The sequence below is a fragment of the Cibotium barometz genome, chromosome 34 (genome assembly GCF_041138505.1).
Source record: "Cibotium barometz isolate CiBa-2024 chromosome 34, ASM4113850v1, whole genome shotgun sequence".
NCBI classification, from domain to species: domain Eukaryota; kingdom Viridiplantae; phylum Streptophyta; class Polypodiopsida; order Cyatheales; family Cibotiaceae; genus Cibotium; species Cibotium barometz.
In genome coordinates this window covers 14,730,352-14,752,896 of record NC_141079.1, presented here as the reverse complement: position 1 = coordinate 14,752,896, position 22,545 = coordinate 14,730,352, and the positions used below count along the sequence as shown (strand labels likewise).

Here is a 22,545-nt window from a genome sequence, read left to right as displayed (position 1 = left end):
GGATCTGATACAATGTCTGGATAAAAAACCAGAAAATGAAAAATAAAGATGATACTACTGGCACCTAGAAAATGAAACTGGAACTAGAAGGTAAACAGAAACCCTTGTAGGGTGTGAATATAGTGAGGGGGGGGGGGGGGGGGGTACGGTATGGAGGTGAGTGGAGTACAGTGAGGGGATACAATATCATGTGGGACGGGGGGGTACACTATGGAGGTGCCTCCATCTCATAATATGTGCCGCATCGGACGCTGGCGGATCTCCTCAATATCCTCTGTGGTCAGCACCCTGATTGGGGGAGAGAGAGAGAGAGTTAGAGAGAGAGAGAGAGAGAGAGAGAGATGTTGCTGCCCTGGGGGCCTGAGCAAGGGTGGGTGAGAAAAGCGCCCGAGCAAGGTTGGGTGGAGTCTGCAGTGGGATCATGGGCGAGTGGCAATGGGACGATCCCTTTTTTTAGTATGCAGTCCAGTCCATCTGGCTGCATGATTCAGATGCTAGAGGTTGACAGTACGCTAGCGGCAACTATTCATTGGCAGACCCAGGATATCCGCGTGCGTTTGTTTTAAGATTTTTGGAAACGGCTGTGGAAGAGCTTCCGTCCATGGAAGATTACTCTTTTCCTTGGCAGATAGCTCACAGGAGCTTGGCAATGGGCACCTGGCTGGCAGCTGGAGGTCAGCCGTCTTGGGCGGCGGTTGCCTAGGCCTCTGAGTCACCACTGGCCCTAGCATACGAGGAGATGGGATAGGGCCTCGCCTATCTCCTCTCTCACCGCAGGATTGCGACTGCCCCATTTTCAGCAAGTACAGAGGGGAGGAGTACCACAGGCACCTGTCAGAGGTGGGAGATCATTAGTAGCATGCAGCATGGCACATTTGGCGTGCTCGCTGTAACGAGGCTATAGAGGGCACTATCACGCCACCTGGAGAGTCCATCTAGAGCATATGGATGGACACCATACACACCCTCCAAGGTTAGTGGGTGCAAGGTGGCCTTGAGTGTAACGCCGAGAGGCTTCTCTGTGGATCTGGAGGAATAGTCCTTTCCTCGGGGTTAGAGACAGCGAGGTTATGTGGCATTACAGGCCACCCGTTCAGCTGTTTTCCGCCCGCCTCCCCCCCAAAAAAAACATTGTATTGAGATGGCCTTCCTTCGAGAGCGGCCAGCCAACAAGGAAGAGCCCCTCTCTGTTCTTGTCTCCCGTGATTGAGATTGGGTTATGTACTTAGCCGTTTCAGCTGCATTTTGGTAACTAATGGAATGATAAAAAAAATAATAAAAAATCCTCCTTGTACGCTTAACAAGTTGAGGCTCATCAAAGTGGCTGATGCTCTTGTGCCATTGGGGCGATTGGCATAGTGTTGGGACAATTCTTGAAGGCATGTCGAATCCACACTTGTAACATGTGCATCCGTATGGAATGACATTGGGGTTTGGTATTTGGATTCAAGGATGGAGTTGGGGCACTTGGTGCGACGGCTCTATGAGGACACTCAACAACACGGTGTAGGCCCTAGCAATGGAAATATTGAGAAGAGGTGTCTGCTTGACATGTTGAAGTGTCTTGCTCTATGTTGCACCAAGGCTTCAAAGGAGGAGTCAATGGATGGGGGATGTTCTCTAGATATCCATATGAATTGTATTGCTCATATGACTCATAGCTCTCCTGGTTTGGACTTCGCACTGCATATTTTTTACTTTTCCAATCTAAACTGTGCAAAACTAGAACATTGGATTGGTACAACATGCTTTACTTGGTTTTCCTATGAGTTTTTCTATGAGCATTGAGGATCTTGCTTTGTAGTCTCCACTATTATTTTGAAAGCCACTTTCTTTGCAAAGGTTTTCCTTGCAGAATCTAGCACTACTCCCCAAAGGCTGATTTTAGAACTTCTGTGCTATTTCTCACCACCTATTATCTTGGAATGGGTTTTTTAAAGTGTTGGGGGGTTTTAGGTAAATCTTATCAATCTCTTCTTCTTCTTGTTGGCACTTGAGATTTGCAACACAGTGTTTATGCATGCTTGCATTGTTGTTCTTTTACCACTGGTCAATTTGTCATGGGATCCTTGAATCGTGAAGAGGTAGGTAGTATGCAGAAATTGTAACTGGTTCTTTTCCATGTAACTGCCCCCTGCAGAGGGGGGATTTCTTAAGAATTTCTTGTTCAGGTAACCTTTCACAGTAGTTTTTCATTTCTCTTGCTGTCCCTTCCATTTTGGTCTTTTGAAGTGTTGATCCCTGCATTAGTGGTGTTGGTATGAAACGAATTTGGCCCCAGTTCTTACTATCAGACATTTATTCAATCATTTATTCATATTTTTTTACTTTTTGGGAAGTTTATTTGTCATTCAATTGATATGTAGATTATGGTTTTGAAGGACTCAAATCTGTTTTGCATAATCTGTCAGAAAGAACGAACAGGAGCTGTCATTTTTGTAAATTGAAGTGGTATTTATATGGTACAGGATTTGCAGACTGTAGAGGAAGTTTTATGTAAGTTGGAAGGGCTGTTGAAGGAGTCTGAGCTGTTAAGGTTCCAGAATGGGACCGTACATTTAACAGCTATAAAGATAAATCTTCAAAAGATTCAACGTCTAAAACAGGAAGCACAGGCCCTTGAGGTGGCTCTAAAGGATAAGGCCTCTCTCAAGGAACAACTGTCAAGCCAGGTGGGTGATTTATTTAAAGCCATTTTTAAAGATGTTTGCATTTCAAGTAACGTTGGAGGCAATAGTATGCTATTGATGTACTTTCTCTGTGAAGTTTGTATCTACATGAATTCTTGACTGTTACGCATCGTTTGGAAGATTTTAGTATGTTTAGTATTACTTATCTCTGCTTCAAGCACGGTATTTGTATCATGCAAGATGACCCTGTGAAGAGTTTGTTTCCAAATAATTGAGGAAAGTAATAATTAATGCAATTTTACATTGGAGTGTTGCTGATGTATAGCACCGCTACAGTGGAAGTCTACATGGTATTGATGTGACAATTTGGATATATGTGTTGGTTGGGAGAAGTTGCATTTGATGACATCTAATGCCAAATAAGTGTACAAGGTTCTGCTTTCGTGTTTAAAAATCCATATTATTGTGTGCATGGATGAGATATAGAAGTTTCATTATGTTGTGGTTTTATTCAGGGCTGACAAGTCGATTTAGACCTTAGAAAATATAGAAAATAAATGCTTTGTTTGGGTGTTGTGCTTTGACAGCAGTCAAATCTCCAACAAAGGTTCAACGAGCAGGAAAGTCAGTTTTGCAATCCTGCAGAGAACTTTGGAGATAGCACAATGGATGCTGATGAGAACTCCCCACAGCAAAGGACAAGGTTCACTTTTGTATATATTTTCGCATTTTGATTGTTATACATAGCCATGATGCTGGTACTTCGGAAAACTATGTTTTGCCAGTCTTGAAGAACCCAGACAAATCTATCAACAGGTTTGTGGCTGTTCTTTTCCATCTGTTGAAGGATTTTCATTCCTTCTTTTATCATCATGTTTTTAGCTAAGCTCTGATGGAGCCAGTCTGTAGAGCCATAGCTAGAAAGTACCATATGCTGAGTAAAGCAAAACTGCACAAAAAGTAACCTTATTTGGCAGCCTGAATGGCTTGGTTGAATTGGTCTTTTTCATTTTGTAGGTTGGTTTTACAAGTTCTAGCTTGTTTTCAATCACAATGAACAAACACCAAAACCAACCCCCCCTCTCCCCCCTTCTCTTCTTTTTGCACCTCCACTGTACACCACTCGGGAGGAGGATGACATCTGATGAGCTTTGACTCTCTTCATTGTATACATGGGTGCAGGTAGTATGCGGCCCCATTTTTCTTTGTTCTTTTTTCATGTTTACAACATCCAGTTATTCATGGATCATATGTACTGATTCTTAGTCATATAGACTTTTTGGGTCTTGGGTAGACGTTTGAGAGGCATGGTGATTGTATAGGAGGCCCGCAAGGCGGGCAAGTGGGCTGCCTACAGCAGAGATGGCCGCATCATCATCACCGAGCGTGACCCCAAATAGGGGCGTGGGGTCTATGAGACCACACAGTTGAGGCTAGCTGTATGGAACTGCAATGGCAATATGTGGTCTGACACAGGAGGGATGAGCAAGATCCTCACAGGTAGGGACATCATCTTCTACACAGAGACACACCAGAGGCCCGAGAGGGGACTACCATACATAGTGGGCTACGAGTGGGAGTCAGCCTTCTGGGGTGAGACCTGCACATCAGGAGGGGTACAAGGCTCGGGAGGCATTGTGGTCCAGATTCTTAGCACCGTCCGGAAGGACGAAGAGGCACGGCACCTATGGGTGCGGCTACAGTTGACTGGGAAGAGAGCTATCCATATGCAGTATGCTATTTCCCACTGAGCCACTCCCGTTATGTTGGGCAGCATGGCCAGTCAGCTTTCCTACTACTCTACAGTGATATCATGGAGATCTTGCCTGGGTGAAGTCCTCCTACTGGGAGATTTCAATGCCACTGCCTGGAGGCGCCATGTTCCTCTACTTGATTTGGATGACCCCATCAGACTGTAGGAGCTGGACATCACAAGGTCTCGTTATTTATAACGGGATGCCCTGCTCGCCCTCCTCATGCGCCTGCACCTGCTTTCCACACTGAGGGGGCTCCAACACCGTGGATTACCTATTGCCATGTGTGAGGGTTTCCCACCTTCGCGGTCCACTAACACCGTCACCCACATCCGGAGATCCACTTGACCCCAATAACTACAAGACAATCATGCTTGGCCACACATTGGCCAAGCTATATGGATCGGTGCTAGAGATAGAGCTTCATTCCTTTTGCAGAGAGACAGGGATGTAGGGCCCTAGGACAAGTAGGCTTCTGGAGGAGCTACTCTACCCTTGACCACATCTTCACCCTTCGACCCATCATCGAGGAGAGCAGAGCACGTCATCAGAGGACATATTGCTGCTGTGTGGACTTCCGCAAAGCTTTTGATAGTGTTCCCACACCCGACTACTCCAGCGCCTATAGGAGATCGGGGCTCTGTCTGACATGATTTGGAAGGTCATCGCTTTTTATGAGTCTGTCACAGGTACTACTGGTGAGAGCCCCACAGGAGGGATGTCAGAGGAGATCTCTAGAACTTTTGGGGTGAAACAGGGCTGCCCTTTGTCTCTCTTTGGCCTTTAACTTGATGAGATCTAGAGCTTCTTTGATAGATTAGGTGGGCCAGGCGCTCCACTTGTAGGCATACTTATTCCCCTCCTACTCTATGCAGATGACATTGTGCTCATATCAGATTCATCCGAGGGGCTTCAGAGACACCTAGATGCTCTACAAGTTTTCTGTACACAGGGAGATCTCACTGTTAACCTTAATAAAACCAAGGTAATGGTTTTCAACACCTCCCACCCCTACACATCCAGATTGAGCTTCAGGTATAGGGGAGCCCTGTCCCATCATGTGTCTCGGAGCTCCTGGTAGTGGCCCCCGCTTTACCATGGCCACAGCAGCACACAGTAGAGCGACACGGTGATATGCAGCTTTGGCCCAACTTGAGTGACACTGCTTCCAGGCCCATTTTCAGGAGCCAGGACTAGAACTTGGCTCTTTGACACCCTTGTCACACTAGCCTTGATGCAGGGAGCACCTTACTGGGGACCAAATATATTAAAGCAGTATTGGCAGCGTGTGGAGAGGCCCGAGGTCATGATGTTCTCTCGCATTGTTCGCAACAAACCATTGGTCCCGCATGCGATCATTCAGGCAGAGTTTGCTGTGGCCCTGTGGTGGTAGATGCACTTTTTCAGACAGCCACCTACCTCCACTTCATCAGCACGATGAGCCCCCACAGATACTCCAGGCTTGCCCTAGAGTCCTCACCACAAGTGCAATCCTCACCACAGCTCGCACTTGAGGGTGACACTGGAGCATGGTACGGGCTCCACATGGACCACCTCTTCAGTACAGTTTGGACTCCCCCTTTTCTCCAGCTCTCCCATAAGGATGTCTACTGGACTATCCGGTTCAACCTCCTTAGCCTCAACATACACAGCACATGGATTGCACCCTCGGAGCTCCCACCCAAGATGCACTTCTACAGAGATCATTTCCTCAGGCTCACAGAGGATGGCTTCATCTGGCAGCAAGGCTTACCTGGGTATTCACATGCCACATGCCATGCGGATCGTGATTGTACAGCTACGGGTATCCTCCCACTGCCTAGGGGTAGAGACGGGGCACGCAGAGCGAATATTCAGAGATGGAGAGATCATTCGAAGATCTCGGGATGAGAGGATCTCCAGATTATGCCACACAGGGGTCGAGACAGAGGAGCACTATACCTGTCACTGCCCAATGCACTATGAGATCGGAGGGAGGTAGCACTGTCTCTTCCATGAGGGTTTTGGCCCATTATCCATGATCATGGATTTCCCGGGACACCGCTGCATGGGACTCTTCCTACTAGATCTTCGCAGACACAGAGATACACTCCTAAGAGAGTGTTGTCCACAGCCACCACCCCTCCTTCCTTGGGAGCTGGCCATCACCAGTTTCTTCCGGGCCCAGGGAGAGGATACCGGCATACTGGACCCCAGCTAACCCATCACCTGTTTATTCCGGGCCTAGGGAGAGGATACTGGCATAGTGGACCCAGTTGGGTGGTCCACCCACTTCAGAATGGGCGTGCACGCTTCAACGTACCCAACGTCCCCAGCTTATGGGACACCAACAACGATCCTCCCATCAGCTCCAGATCCAGGACATGCTCCACTGCCATCACACCACCTTCCCACGTACCGTGATAGAACGGGACCTCTCGTCGATACTTAGTAACTCCATGCTCGACATACTTGAGAGAGGTGTACCCTCTACTAGAGGATGATGTGCCCCACATGCTTCATATTCTCATGTACTCCATGTGATGAGTCTCTTGTACTAGTGCTTATAACCCATGTACTTCCCCATGATGATCATTGTATCAGCCTCTACTTTCAGAGAGCTATGCTATTTGTACTTGTTTTGTTTTTCTTTTCCATGATGAGACATACCATGGATAGCATTGTATCACTTTGGTCTCATAAACCCATTGGGTCTTTAGGAGACCTTAAATATAACTTTCTTTCTTTCTGTCTCTCTCTATTATACAGTTTTTAGCTACTATTCATTCCACCTTAAAGTTGTCTTTTTCACAGGATACAGATTGCCTTTGAAGATGCAAAGACCATTGCCCAGGACTCGGCAAAAAAGTTCACTCTTACCCTTTCTGCTGCTGAAGAGGTGGTGAGGAGTGAATCTCAATCAGCAGATGTAAGCTTGTGCTTCTTTTGCTTGCAGTTAATGTGCTGACAAAATCAATAAAGGCATACAAGTCTTATTTTCTTAAAGAAATCATTCTCTAACAGAATTTGCTCGTCATTCCAGCTTTTGTTGCTTCAGTTTCGTATAAAGGATGCACTTGGATTCTCTTTTTATCAAGATAATCACCTTTTTTGAATTTGTGATATTGGCATTTATGCACTGTTTGTAAGGTTGTGGCTGCTGTTGCTGCTGCATCATTAGATGAGGCTGCTGTTCCAAAAGAAATCGTTCAATTTGAGGCTCTACAGTGTGAATTATTTCAGCTCGATTTCCGAATTCGTGAGTGTGTTGGGGAGACAACCAATAAAAATGTATTTCTCAGAGCTTCTGCAATGTGTTTTGACAAGTCGATTTATAGAAGAAAACATGTTTTAGGCCTACACTGCAGCAAATCTAGATGATTTGAGGGTTTTAAGTACAGTAATGATATTTCAAATAGGTACTGCAGCAGGTGGAATACACTGTCCATGATGGGGAAATTGGTTGGTTACTCTGAGGTTCCTGACTATCCATTCATGAAGTCAGGCGTTGAACATGAAACATGAGAGGAGCATCAGTCCCCAATAGATAGTACACCACTCTCCAAAATATCAAGCATGGGCCTAATGAGTATGGCCGAGAGGTCTCCCTCAGCTATGTTAGAGAAATGAAATGAAATGTTATATTAACGTCTTCAAAAGGCCATAATGACCTATGAGACCAAAAGTTACATCATGGTGGATCTGATACAATGTCTGGATAAAAAAAAAACCCAGAAAATGAAAAATAAAGATGATACTACTGGCACCTAGAAAATGAAACTGGAACTGGAATATAGTGAGGGGAGGGTACGGTATGGAGGTGAGTGGAATATAGTGAGGGGATACAATATCATGTGGGACGGAGGGGTACACTATGGAGGTGCCTCCATCTCATAATATGTGCCGCATCGGACACTGGCGGATCTCCTCAATATCCTCTGTGGTCAACACCCTGACTGGGTGTCCGGCATGCCTCGCAAGAATAATCCGAATCTGCCGCTGCAACCTCCGTCTATGCTGGGATGCCCTCCTCCGTAGTCGTGGGCGTCTGAACCACCCAAGCTCAGTCGCACGATCAATCAGTGTACCCCTGGTGTGGGCGGTATCCATGTCCTGCTGCTGCTGTGGTCCATCTGGCGCAGTGATGGCTGGACTAAAGAAATCTGTAATGTGCCTCTGAGTCTGGCTCTCTGTGCGCCTAAGCAGGCTATCTCTATGTCTCCGCAGCTCCAGCAAGAACAATCCCAAACACCTCTGGTCCTGGTACCCCATGACTCTGGAAAGTGGTCCAAAACCCTCTCTGAATAAACAGTGGAAACGACCACGTATCTCATAGTATGCAGTACAATGGCATATATAATGCAGCTCTGTCTCTGGCTCCCCATGGCATACTCGGCATATCCTGGCCTCAGCTGGTATACCTCTATATCGGCCAATCTCAATCTCAAGCTGGTGTGAGGATGTGCGAATCTGACCAATAGCGCATCGTACTGCATGAGACAAGTGTACATCCATGTAACTGGGTCTGATCACAAAACCATCTGCTGTGAGCTGAAGAAAATGCTCTCTGTAGAAAGCCATCTTCGTGCCCAGCTCCTCAGTCGGCTGTATCCATGTCCTCCTAATGTCCAGCTGAACTAAATCCTGACGGATGAGTCTGGTAATCTCTGTCCGTGTGAGAGTGAGAGAGAGAGAGAGAGAGAGAGAGAGAGAGAGAGTGTTATATTAAACGTCTTCAAAAGACCTAGTGGGCCTAAGAGACCAAAAGTGATACAATAGTGTCCATGTAATCTCATCATGGTACAAAAGAAAACAAAAACTAGAGCTATGAGTTGGGAATATCAAATCCGAGCCATATGATACAATACAAAGTGGGACCATCATCATCATATAACCTATGGAAAGTCATATTAAAAGAACCCATTGGGTCTATGAGACCAAAAGAGAGAGAAAGTTATATTAAATGTCATCAAAAGACCCAATGGGTCTATGAGACCGAAAGAGAGAAAGTTATATTAAACGTCATCAAAAGACCCAATGGGTCTATGAGACCAAAAGTGCCTCAATAGTGTCCATGTTATCTCATCATGGATGATGGTACATAGGGAAACAAAGACTAAAGCTATGTGTGTGTGTGTGTGAGAGAGAGAAATGAAATGAAATGAAATGTTATATTAACGACTTCAAAAGGCCATAATGACCTATGAGACCAAAAAGTTACATCATGATGGATCTGATACAATGTCTGGATAAAAAACCAGAAAATGAAAAATAAAGATGATACTACTGGCACCTAGAAAATGAAACTGGAACTGGAAGGTAAACATAAACCCTTATAGGGTGTGAATATAGTGAGGGGGGGGCACGCTATGTAGGTGAGTGGAGTACAGTGAGGGGATACAATATCATGTGGGACGGGGGGGTACACTATGGAGGTGCCTCCAATATGTGCCGCATCGGACGCTGGCGGATCTCCTCAATATCCTCTGTGGTCAGCACCCTGACTGGGTGTCCCGCATGTCTCGCAAGAATAATCCGAATCCGCCGCTACAACCTCCGTCTATGCTGGGATGCCCTCCTCCGTAGTCGTGGGCGTTTGGACCACCCAAGCTCAATCGCACGATCAATCAGTGTACCGCTGGTGTGGGCGGTATCCATGTCCTGCTGCTGCTGTGGTCCATCTGGTGCAGTGATGGCTGGACTAAAGAAGTCTGTAATGTGCCTCTGCGTCTGGCTCTCTGTGCGCCTAAGCAGGCTATCTCTATATCTCCGCAGCTCAAGCAAGAACAATCCCAAACACCTCTGGTCCTGGTACCCCATGACTCTGGAAAGTGGTCCAAAACAAACCCTCTCTGAATAAACAGTGGAAACGACCACGTATCTCATAGCATGCAGTACAATGGCATATATAATGCAGCTCTGTCTCTGGCTCCCCATGGCATACTCGACATATCCTGGTCTCAGCTGGTATACCTCTATATCGGCCAATCTCAATCTCAAGCTGGTGTGAGGATGTGCGAATCTGACCAATAGCACATCGTACTGCATGAGACAAGTGTACATCCATGTAACTGGGTCTGATCACAAAACCATCTGTTGTGAGCTGAAGAAAATGCTCTCTGTAGAAAGCCATCTTCGTGCCCAGCTCCTCAGTCGGCTGTATCCATGTCCTCCTAATGTCCAGCTGAACTAAATCTTGACGGATGAGTCTGGTAATCTCTGTCCGTGTGAGAGTGAGAGAGGGTGCCTCCAGAGAATACTGGAAGGGAGGCAATCTGTCCATGCTAAAACCATGTGCCTGGAACCAAGATGTCATCTGTCCATACCAACAAGCCGTGTCTCCCTGTAAAGCTAACTGTCGGGAGGACTCAAGGGCGAGGCGTGCATATCTATCTCAGGGGAGATCCCACAAGCCATGTATGTAGGAGACTGATCTCGTAAGAGCCTCAATCAGCAGAGGGGCAGCCGCCAGCTCTGCTCGAATAATCTCATGAGGTACCACGGCCTTGGCTCTAATAATCCTAGCAATCATAGACACCAAAGGCCTCTCCATACCTCTCCACCCGCCTGCGCTGTGATGGCCCACTTAAGGTCCCCATATCTGCACTCCATAAAGCATAGCTGATGTCACTAGAGTGTCAAAAAGCCGAAGTTTCGTTCGAGGTTCCTGAAACTGAACCTACGAACACATCCTCTCCAAACCTCCCAGGGCTGCATGTGCTCTAGTCAATCTAGTCTTTGCTACTCTCCTCATCGAAAACAGTGGCCCACTGAATACTACCCCAAGATATGTATATGCATCTGTATACTCCACAATCTCCTGCCCATATGTAAATGTGGGAGCTGATCACTGTGGCGTGGTGTTAAACACCATAACCTTGGTTTTGCCAAGGTTGACAGACAATCCACTATCATGTGCAAACTCATGTAAAGCATCCAGATGACGCTGCATACCCTCAGGGGAGAGAGAGAGAGAGAGAGAGAGAGAGAGAGAGAGAGAGAGAGAGAAATGAAATGAAATGTTATATTAACGTCTTCAAAAGGCCATAATGACCTATGAGACCAAAAAGTTACGTCATGGTGGATCTGATACAATGTCGATAAAAAACTAGAAAATGAAAAATAAAGATGATACTACTGGCACCTAGAAAATGAAACTGGAACTGGAAGGTAAACAGAAACCCTTATAGGGTGTGAATATAGTGAACCCTAATCATGCGTGAGATCATCGCCACTAGGGGCCTCTCCATCGGCTTCCACCCATCATATACCTCCTCTGTATCTGTTTCGGTCGGCTCTCTCCTCTGTCTCTTCCTGTGGTATAAGCTAGGACCCCAGATGGGGGCACCGTATAGTAGTGCAGGTGTAACTAGAGTATCAAATAGCCAAAGCTTCGTCCTCGGCTCTTGAAACTATATCTGTGAGCATTGCCTCTCTAGCGAGCCAAGGGCTGCATATCCCCTCATCAATCTAGCTTCGGCCTCCTTTCGCATCGAGAAATGAGGTCTAGCAAATGTGATCCCAAGGTATACATATGAGGTAATATACTCCACAGGCTCTCCATTGTATGTAAACTGTACTATATATCTACTTATCCACTGTGAGGAGGTGTTAAAGATCATGACCGTGGCTCTCCAAGGTTTACAGTGAGGTCCCGGTCCTTGCAAAAGGCCTGTAATGCATCCAAACGCCTCTGCAGCCCTTTTGGTGAATCAAAAATAAGAACAATATCATCTGCATACAAGAGGATCGGTATTAGGACTCATGCCAAATGTGCTCCTGGTCCTCCTTGTCTGTCTATGTAATCCGAGATCTCGTCAATGTATAGACCAAATAGAGTAGCAGAGAAGGGGCAGCCCTGCTTCACCCCAATAGTGCTGTGTATGATCTCTGAGTCACCTCCTGGAGCCCGTACTCTGCCTGTGATTGACTCATAGAGTGTAATAATCCCCCAAAGCATCTTTGTTGGCACTCCCATATCCTGCAGTCTCCTCATTAGTCTGGCCCGTGGGAATGTTGCAAAAGCTTTGTGGAAATCCACAAAATAGCAGTATATTCGATGCCCATGAGCACTCCCCTCCTCAATGATCCCCCGTAGTGTAAAGATATGATTTAGTGTGGAGTGCCCTCTCGCGAAGCTTGCCTGCCCCGATGCTCTAAGTCTCTGATCCTCGGACCATCTACTAAGCTCATGCTCCAAAATCGAACCATAAATCTTGGCCAAGGTGTGACCCAATCATGATAGTCCTGTAGTTGTTGGGGTCCATGTGGTCACCTGCTTTCAAGATAGGTACAATAGTATTCGATGACCAGCTGACGGGAAAGCCCTCACATAAAGCCCTGTTAAACATGTGAACTAGTAAAGGGGCTAGCGTGTGCCTAGCATGGGAGAAATGCTCGGTGAGAAGTCCATCATGATCTTGTGCTCTCCCAATCTTTATCCTATCAATAGCATCTCTCACCATGCTGAGGTGAAAGAAGGAAAAGTGTAGGGGATAAGGTTCGGGTGGATGGGGGAGAGGTGGCTGCTCGGGGGCATGGTAGAGAGAGGTGGCATAGGTGTGCTAGGTGCTGGGTGAAGTAACTGGACTCGGAAGCCGATGATCCTGGAAGATTCTCTAGGCCTCCTTATAGGCCCTTCCAAGAAATAGCTGGTATAGCTCCCGCTCAAGCTTGGCTAGGTAGGCTCTCTTCTTTCTCCGTGTGAGACGTCGAAAGATCACTCGCGCCTGCGGGTGAGTGGTGGATCCTAGTGCCATCTCCCGATGTAGATGGGCTCGGGTATCACGACATTCCTTGTCGTACTAGCTAGAGAGAAGAAGAAGAAGAAGAAGATATATATTAAGGTCTTGCAAAAGACCCAATGGGTCTATGAAACAAAAAGGTCTACGATGTGTCCATGGAATCTCATCATGGAAAAAAAGAGAACATAACAAAAAAACTAACACTAATCCCTAGGTAAATTTAGATATGTATGGATCATCATTGTCATCCTCATCATGGAGAGAGAGAAAGAAAGAAAGAAAGAAAGATTTTATTAACGCTTCCAAAAGACCGAACTCGGCCTATGAGACAAATCAGTGTACCTGTGTGGGGTATCCTCTGTCATCCCAACAAAATGAAAAAGTACTGAACTAAAAAGCTAAATCTGGGTGTGCAATAAGTACAATGAGTGGGGGAGGGGATGGAGCTCTACTACTAGGAGAATGCAAAGCTATATGCATGGAGTATACAATCATGATATGCAGAGAGAGAGAGAGAGAGAGAGAGAGAGAGAGAGAGAGAGAGAGAGAGAGAGGACAGAAAGAAAGTTATATTAACCCAAAGGGTCTATGAGACCAAAATGTTGCGTATACTAAATGATGTCCATGAAATCTCGTCTCATGGATGAAATAAGAAAAAGCAACAGTAAACTAAAACTGAAAATTGAAAACTGAAAGCTAAGATCTTTTAATTTGAGATTATACAAGTTGAAAAATCTAGATCCTACTCTGCTAGGTATAGGGTACAATAAGTGATGGGATATAGGAGAGCTGAATAAAAACAGTCAATCAACCTTGTATGCTGGGCAAGGGCCATCCAGGATGTCCATCATGCGTGATACAAGAAGGCTAGTGCTGTGAGGAAAAGTCTGCTTGATGGCAGGCCAGGATCTCTTGAATCCGGGGTTGATGAAGTGAAGCTGGGCAGGGTCCGACGGGACAAGGGCATCTAGCTCTCTAGAGTGTGTGCGCTTGATTTGATGCGACTCCCATGGGCCTGCTGTGAGGGGGCAGTGTGGTTTAGGCTCATGTATCCACGGTGATGGGCTCTCGTCGGTTCTGCTGTTGGAGAACAAGCCTTATCCAGGTACAAAGTACCAAGACATGTGAACTCACTCTTTTTGGCCTTTACATTGATGAGATCTCGAGCTTCATTGATGGATTATGCGGGGCTGGTCCCACATTGGCAGACATATTGATCCCCATACTACTTTATGTAGACGACATTGGCCACTTGTCAGATTCATCCAAGGGAGTGTGGATGGACCCAGCAAAGCTGCGTATCTCATGAGAATTAGCCAGAATGGAAAATCCGTACATGAGATATGTACATGGATTTCCATTCTGGCTAATTCTCAAGTACATGGATTTCCATTCTGGCTATGGATTTCCATTCTAGCTAATTCTCAAGTTTCTTAGAAGAGATACTTGAGAGTGAGTTTTTTCTCAAGTACTGAAGACTTTTGATCTCCAATACTCATCCGTTTCTTTGGTTCATCTACCATGTAGAACTGGACCTTGGTAGCAACTGAAGTTGAATGCATCAAATCTTGAATGGTATCATTCGGGCATACATTCACAAAATCTTGAATGTTGTCATGCAAACCGGCCCAATACTCTATTAACTTAGACTTCTCATAAATCTCTTTAAAAGCAGTAATCTTGAGATACACATCCCAAAATTTCTTATTGTAGTGATCAACTGTCTCACATGTTTCCATCTGCAATCTTTACCATGCAAGGTGCACATCATCTTCAAACTTTGGTAAAAACTGATCATGAAATTGCTTCTTGAAGTCTTTCCATTTCTTGGGAGATGTTCCCTCAACCATGAATGCACTCCCCCATGCATTGGCTATCTCCGTAAGATGTGAACTAGCCACGCAAATCTTGGATGACTCCAAATAGTTTTCAGAACCAAAAGCAATATCAAATTGGCAGATAAAAGTAAGGGCTTTGTCTGTGTAACCATAAGCTCCATCATATGGTGTAAACTGCACCATTCCTCCTCCTTTGAACTCCTTAGCTTTGCGCTTACATTTCTTCCCCTTCTTTCCATGCCGTGGAGAGGGTGACCTAGAAGGGGAAGAAGAAGAAGAAGAAGAAGATGATGAAAGGCTTGATGAAGAAGGGGGGCTTCTGGACCTTTTTCGACTATGTCGGCTTTTCCCACGATGAGAGTGGGCTCATTTGGAATGGCTCCTCTTCCTTCCACTTTTGATTTTCAGCTGCATCCACCTTTGTTGGTTGCTCATCCCCATTCTTCATTTGCTTGATCTTCTTAGATAGCTGCCCAAAAGTTCTCATCGAGTCAAGATCTTGGAGAATAGTGTCCAAAATGGTCATAGTCTCTTTGACCATGTGGGTTCTTGGGTCTTTTTGGATTTACTTTCCACTTTTGGTGACTTGGTCCTCTTCTTTGGTGAGTGCTTCCCATTGCTTGAAGAAAAAGCAATAAGCACTCCGCCTAAGGATCATTATTCCTCGTAGAAGAGAGAGATAACCTTCGTTCTGATACCATTGTAAAAGGCCTTCATAAGGGTTGCAGCACGAGTACGTAACTCAACTTTAAGAAAACAACAACTTCACACGTAAAACCTTTAGAAAATCTAAAAATAAACAAAATATAGAGAGTAGAGAGAGTAGACACCACACTAGGGGTCGGAATAGCCTTGGGCCTACCCCTCCTCCAAGATATATTAGATAAAACCGCTTGGAGGAGTCTTGAATACAAGTTCTTAGAGCTATTTAGCTCTCTTATCTTTCTACATGTTTCAACAATGAGAGAATAGCTGAATTTATAGATCTTGCCCAAAAGCACTTTAAAACTCACTTAATTCCCAAAAAGCATCTTTTTAATAATAAAAGCTCTCCTCTTTTTAGTATTTAGAAAGCTTTTAATCTTTTGCTTTTTAAAAGCTAGTGGCATCATTCCAAGCTTGTAAGGTGGCACTGCGCTACTATTATGCCACGTGGCAGTGCCACATCAGCATCGCCAGGTCCTTTTTTTTGGGCGTCACATTGCATTATGTTTTTGCATATCAGCAACTTATATTTTGATGCTTTGGGGACAGCGTGCACAAATGAAACGTCGAAGAAAGAATGTTTCACCCATCATGAAACAAGAGAAGACTAGGGTGGTCATCTTGTCTTGTGAGAACTGCCCTTCGGGTTCTTGAGTATGAGTGGGGCTGCCTCTACTGCTGGTTTTCACATGGGAAAGGGCAGCTACATGCACTGTTTTAGCCTTTAGGAGACCAGATAGGAGGCCTTACTCTTGTTGGCACTAATTGTTTGAGTAGCTGGATGCCATTGGCGGAGCTAACACATGGACACTATCTGACATCTGGTGCGCCCTACATTTGCCAACCATGGCCCCTCTTAATGGGTGTAAAATGGGAGATTTTGGCCATCCAGATCATATAGGTGCATTACATGGTGCACTCGAGGTGGGAAATTTAGCTCTAAGGCAGAGGTTGCATGCCTTCCTAGCAGGCACACTAGATGGATCACGATATGATAGGTTAGGTTCTTGGGTTGTTTATGGGTTAGTCGCAGCTCATGCAAAGTGACCTTTTTCCTTTGGCTGAGAGCACGTCAGTTTAATAGCATGGGTTGGAGAGCTTTTTGTAAGGGGTGTGGATTAAAGCTGCCACTACTTGTGGGATTGTCCTGAAGTGCAACAAGTTCCGCAGATTTCGTAGGGCCAGGAAGGTACAAGTTTTATCACATGGGGTTTGGTATCATGGACCATGGAGACGGGGCCTTGCCATTGGCTATGAGGGGTATTGTTCGGCTAGTGAATATCAGGTTCACCACCTCAAAGGCCCACTTTGCCCTTTGCGGTTTGTTCCCGTGGGCCTCAAGCCCCGGGGCCTCCTCACCAGATGGCATGTTTGCCAAGCCTGTAAGCAGTGGACAACATTCCTCAGTCTTTGGAGGAAAGCCCATGAATAATTCTAGGAAGACCAATATAGCTTCGGATGGAATTACTAGGCCCTAGTGTGGTCCCCCTTTTCTTCTCTTTCTGAAATAAAGTCCTCCCCTTGCAGATGTAATTCCTGTCTAAGAGAGGTTGACCATGCATGGAAGACTTCCTCTAATTTTTCCTTGCCCTTTTTGAGGGGTTTATTGCCTTAGGCCTGATGTACCTATGTACAAAACAGTACCAATTTTAGCAGTGGCAAACAGTCTTTCTAGTGTTATCTTGCCTTCAACTGAAAACACTTTGCAGAATCCTTTGAAAGCACACCAATCAAAGTATTTCTTTTTGCTAATAAAAGGAAGCTATGAGAGCAGAGCACAGAAAAAGTGCAGCTAGTTTTTCTCGTCTTCAATCATGTATAATGTCACTGCATATTTGGAGAAGAGTGCATGAGGTAGTATTTAGCGAACATGTAAGAGGTTGTACGGAGAAGGTGTCCACCAGTGTTCATATACAACTTACGAGTTGTTGTTTATGGCTATTGTGAGCTCAAATTAACATTGGGCTTTTTGATGAATAGGATGGTGTTAGAGCCTTATCTCATATTGATATAACTGTTGTGGAGAAAGGTGCAGTGTGGGACTTTTTGAGCAAGTCAACAAAAAAGTTCAAAAATGCCAGTCTGGTAATATGAGCAGTGATTCTTTCAACTCCATGGTTATTTTTATAAATTATCATTATTCTGATCATCCAGAAGCATTTTGAGAAGTTTTTTTTCTTCAGGATGCGTTGAAGGGAACACAACTTCTTGTTACAGATGTTACTGTTGCAATCACTCTACTTAAAAGCAGCATCTCAGGTCACAATTTAACAGAAAGGGAGAAGAAAATCTTGAGGAGGACTTGCACAGATTTAGTCTCAGTCATACCGATTGGCTTTCTCATGCTTCTTCCGGTGGGTTATGTGCATTTCTGAATGTGTTCAAGAAGAAAGAGTTTCAATTTTGCATCTTGCAAACTCAATCTAATTTTGATTATCTATAATGCATTTAAATCTCAAACTGAAGCTGAGCGTAATTTCTTTTGTAGGTTACTGCTGTAGGGCATGCAGCTATGCTTGCGGCAATACAAAAATATGTTCCTGCTCTGGTAACACCATTATTCTAGTACGAAACTTTTAAGTGATGGATGATTGTGCCATACTCATCTAGATTGTCAAAAGATGATGCTCGAGTCTTAGGGTGCTCATGTATAACGAGTTGGAAATAATAATATTTTTGACGCACCATTCGATGGTAAGAGGGAGAGGGTTCTGTAAATGGCAGATGAATGTCTGTCACATGGTGCTTTAATTGGAAGGTTAACACGTTTTAGTCACAAAGCTGGTTTGGTGGTCCTGGAGGTAGGATACATCATCAGCATGGCATATGGGAAAGAATAATTAACTGGTCGATTGTCATATGAATTTCTTTTTGGTGCTTATGAGCTGCTATGGAGTCTTCTTGGTTCTGCTGGCACATCTTCTGAGGCTGTATGGAGATTGGTGGAAATCACCCTCATCATATCTGCTTGTTAGTTATGAGCATCCTGAATGGTGTAAATTTGACACATCAAACCTAATTATCTCCAACTGAGAATGTTCGGGATTGTGGTCTCGACTCCATACCAACTTGTTTTGGATCTCTATTGGTCATATTTGATGGTTCTCAATCCAAAATGCAAGCCTCATTGTCCTCAATAGGGTGTGTGTCCATGGCTAAACCTTATAGCGGGTGTCAAAATCGCGCAAACTGCTGGGAAATCTCACACCAATGTTTGCATATTTTACAATCACATATATCAACATGCATTCAAAGCAAATGTGCGCACGCCCACACACACACACACACACACACACACATATGAGCTCTGGACCACCACTGAGCACAGGAGAGAGAGATTGGTTATGCATCCTTGACACCATAGACCACCTTCTCCATGAACGAAACTCCATTATTGTCAGGGGTTCGGCAGCCCACCATCCACCCCAAAGGCTGCATGCCCACACCATTGCCTGAACACTTTGTTATGTGCACAGCACTCACGTACATAGTCCCTAGGCACTATTAATGATGGTGCTTTTATGGGATTATTGAGTAAATCCTGAATTGCCAAGTACTAATCCATGTTAGATCAGCCAATCAAGAATACAACATGGTTCTCTCCTTAAAAGCTCATCGTACAGGGACAAATCCATGGAATCATTCCCTTTGGGTTATCCACACTTCTTTAAGAATGTGAGTTCTCAAGAGAACTTCCGAACTTGTGCAATACTAACCCCAAGATCCAACAATAGTCAAGAGAGGCCACACAGTTGAGCTTACTCATTGCTGTTGGAAAGCATGGTGCCAGGATCACAGGGTGAGAGTGAAAGAGAGAGAAAGAAAGAAAGTAGTATTAACATCTACAAAAGGCCAAAATGACCTATGAGACCAAAAGGTTACATCATGTCCATGAAATACATCATCATGGCTACAAAAAATAAAAATCAAAGAAAGTAATAAGAGCTGAAATGTCAGATCTAATCCCAAAAAAAAAAGTGTCCAGCTCTCAAATTACCATAAAATATCCTGCATAGGACGTTGCAACATGGCACCCAATGTAGTAAAGCTGAGAAGGCGCGAGAAAGTCCTGTGGTGGTGGGAGATGATGGCTCTGATCCTCCTGTAGTGACGCGGGCGTGGGCGGGGACCACGAGGTCAAGGGTGCCGGGATCTCCATAGCTCAATGGCTCTGTCTAGTGTCACTCCTCTCGGCCGAGCTGCATCAGCCCGAAGGACGGGTGTAGTGGGTGAATCTTCCCTTGTCACTCTGGTCTGGAAGAAGTCGGTGAGAGCTCTCTGTATTGGTCTTCTGACGGGTACCACCGGTCTAGGCTGCAACAGGGACTCCCTATGTCTGCGAAGCTCCAGGAGGAAAAGTCCCTAGCATCTCTGGTCTAGGAAATCCATGAACATGGAAAGTGGTCCAAATCCATCTCGGAAGAGGCAGTGGAACCTCCCCCTAATCTCATAGTATATTGGGCATCTGCATACATAGTGGGCCTCTATCTCAACATCTGTGTGACAAAGCTGACATATCCTGTCCTCTGGTGCAGCAGCCTTCGGCCCATATCTGGCTGTCTCCAATGGGATGAGGTGCGGATCTATCCAATCGCACATCGCACCCCAAATGGCAGATGTGTGTCCATGTAGTGCGGGCATGTGATGAAACCGTCCTCTCTTAGGTGAGGAAAATGGTCCCTGTAAAAGCCCATCTTCGTTCCAAGGGGCTGGACAAGTGGTTGTCAAGTCCTCTCAGTATCTAGTCTCATGATGTCCTTCCTGATGATCCTATTCAACTGTGTGTGGCTGAGAGCAAACGAGGGCGCCACTATGCTATACTGGAACGGAGGGAGTGCCTCCATCTGCATGCCATGCATACCAAACCAAGTGCTCACCTGGGCATACCAGCACTGCGTGTCTTCGTCTAGTGCCAGCTGTCTCAAGGACTCTAGGGCAACCCTGGGGTATTTGTCTAGTGGGAGCTCCCATAATTTGTGCGAGTATGTCAATGTCTGGAAAATAGCCTCTGTCAAAATCGCTGTAGCCCCTATCTCCACCCGCACAATCTCGTGTGGCACTGATGGCTGGCTTCTAATCATGCGTGAGATCGTCATCACTAGCGGCCTCTCCAATCATTTTCCACCCATCATATACATCCTCCATGTCTGTCTCAATTGGCTTCTCCCTCTATCTCTCTTGTGGTATAACTTAAGACCTCAGATGGGAGTTCCATATAGTAGTGCGGGTGTGACTAAAGTGTCAAATAGCCAGAGCTTCGTCCTCGGCTCCTGAAACTATATAAGCGAGCACTGCCTCTCAAGTGAGCCCAAGACTGCATAGCCACGCATCAATTGGGTTTCGGCTGCCATCCATGTAGAGAAACACGGTCCGGTAAGAGTGATGCCAAGGTGTATATACGTAAGAGATCACATGCTCCATTGGCTCCCCACTATATTTAAACTGTTGTGCAAATCTGCGTATCCACTGCAAGGAGGTGTTAAAGATCATAACCTTGGTCTTCCCAAGGTTTATGGTGAGATCCCGGTCCTCGCAAAAGGCCTGTGATGCATCCAAGTGTCTCTGCAGCCCCTTTGGTGAGTCAGAAATGAGGACAATGTCATCTGCATACAATAGAATGGGTACCAAAACTCCTGCCGGAAGTTCTCCTGGACCTCCGTGTCTGTCTATGTAGTCAGACACCTCATCAATGTAGAGCCCAAATAGAGTGGGAGATAAGGGACAGCCCTGTTTCACCCCGATAGTGCTATGTATGTCCTCTGATTCCTCCCCTGGGGCCTGCACTCTGCCAATGACAGACTCATAGAGTGTGAGGATCCCCCGAAGCATCTGTGTCGCTACTCCCATGTCCTGCAGTCTCCTCATCAATCTGGTCCGTGGGACTGTGTCAAAAGCCTTGCGTAAATCCACAAAGCAGCAGTATATCCGGTACCCATGTGCTCTCCCCTCGTCAATGATACCCTGTAATGTGAAGATGTGGTCCAGTGTGGAGTGCCCTCTTTGGAAACCTGCCTGCCCTGGTGCTCGGAGTCTATGTTGAGTTCATCCTCCAAGATCGATCCATAAATCTTGGCCAATGTGTGACCAATCATAATAGTCCTGTAGGTATTGGGATCCATGGGGTCACTTCATAGTCACATGGGACGTAGGGGACGGGAGGATGGGATGTGGGGACGCCGTGTCGGGATGTGGTAGGAACGAGGACGGTTAGACGTCCCCCCTAGAGGCCTCTCACAAGGGACATGGGGACGGAGATAGATCTAGGCAGGGACTGTGGGGGATGGATCGTAGGGGGGCGGTCAAGTGACCGTTGGGCAGTTTAATGATCACTTTTATGACTGTTGGGGGGTGTCCTCTTGGGGGCCTTTTTGGGCCATAGTTCAAGGCCTTTGGCCCATAGCCACAACGGCCAAAGTGGCCCTCTTGGCCCTCCTTTTGGGCCTCTGGCCTCTCCCTCTTGCCTTGCCTCTTCGAGTCTTCAAGACTCTTGCCTCTCCCTCTTGCCTATGTATATAAGAACAAGCACACACCCACACTCTCCATCACACACACACCTTCAAGCCTTCAAGCCTCTAGAGTCAAGGAAGTTCAAGTCTCATTGCTGATTGCTCAAGCTTCAAGCCACACACACACAAGCACTCTCTCCCTCGAGCCTCTTCCAACTTCCAAGCCTCAACTTTCAAGCATCGCACTCTCTCTCCCTCTCTCAAGCTATCAACTTGCAAGTGATAAGCCATCGTCAACCATGGCATCCTCCTCACGTGCCAGGACTTCCAGTAGAAGGACGACGGGATGGACATGGTGGGAGGAGGTTAACTACACCCCATCCGCTCATGGAGGCGGTTCTTGGCCATGGGCATACAAGCTTTGCCCGTACTGGCGAACGGGTGGCGCT

The 22,545-nt window shown here is 45.9% G+C and overlaps 1 protein-coding gene across 8 annotated transcripts in view; it reads left to right on the top strand.

Moving 5' to 3' along the window:
• Positions 1-22,545, top strand: part of LOC147618736 (uncharacterized) — a 110,535-nt gene that overhangs the window by 74,935 nt on the left and 13,055 nt on the right. For 3 of the 8 annotated variants that reach the window (XM_086773777.1, XM_086773778.1, XM_086773775.1), the window contains 7 exons: positions 2,469-2,672; positions 3,218-3,333; positions 7,178-7,292; positions 7,514-7,654; positions 17,631-17,735; positions 17,834-18,004; positions 18,139-18,198. In XM_086773777.1, coding sequence (XP_086629903.1) covers positions 2,469-2,672; positions 3,218-3,333; positions 7,178-7,292; positions 7,514-7,654; positions 17,631-17,735; positions 17,834-18,004; positions 18,139-18,198 — 912 coding nt within the window. Of the gene's footprint in view, positions 1-2,468; positions 2,673-3,217; positions 3,447-3,647; positions 4,813-7,177; positions 7,293-7,513; positions 7,655-17,630; positions 17,736-17,833; positions 18,005-18,138; positions 18,199-22,545 lie in introns of those variants that run through there. The other 5 variants (XM_086773776.1, XR_015261951.1, XM_086773781.1 and 2 more) reach the window with 5 other exon arrangements.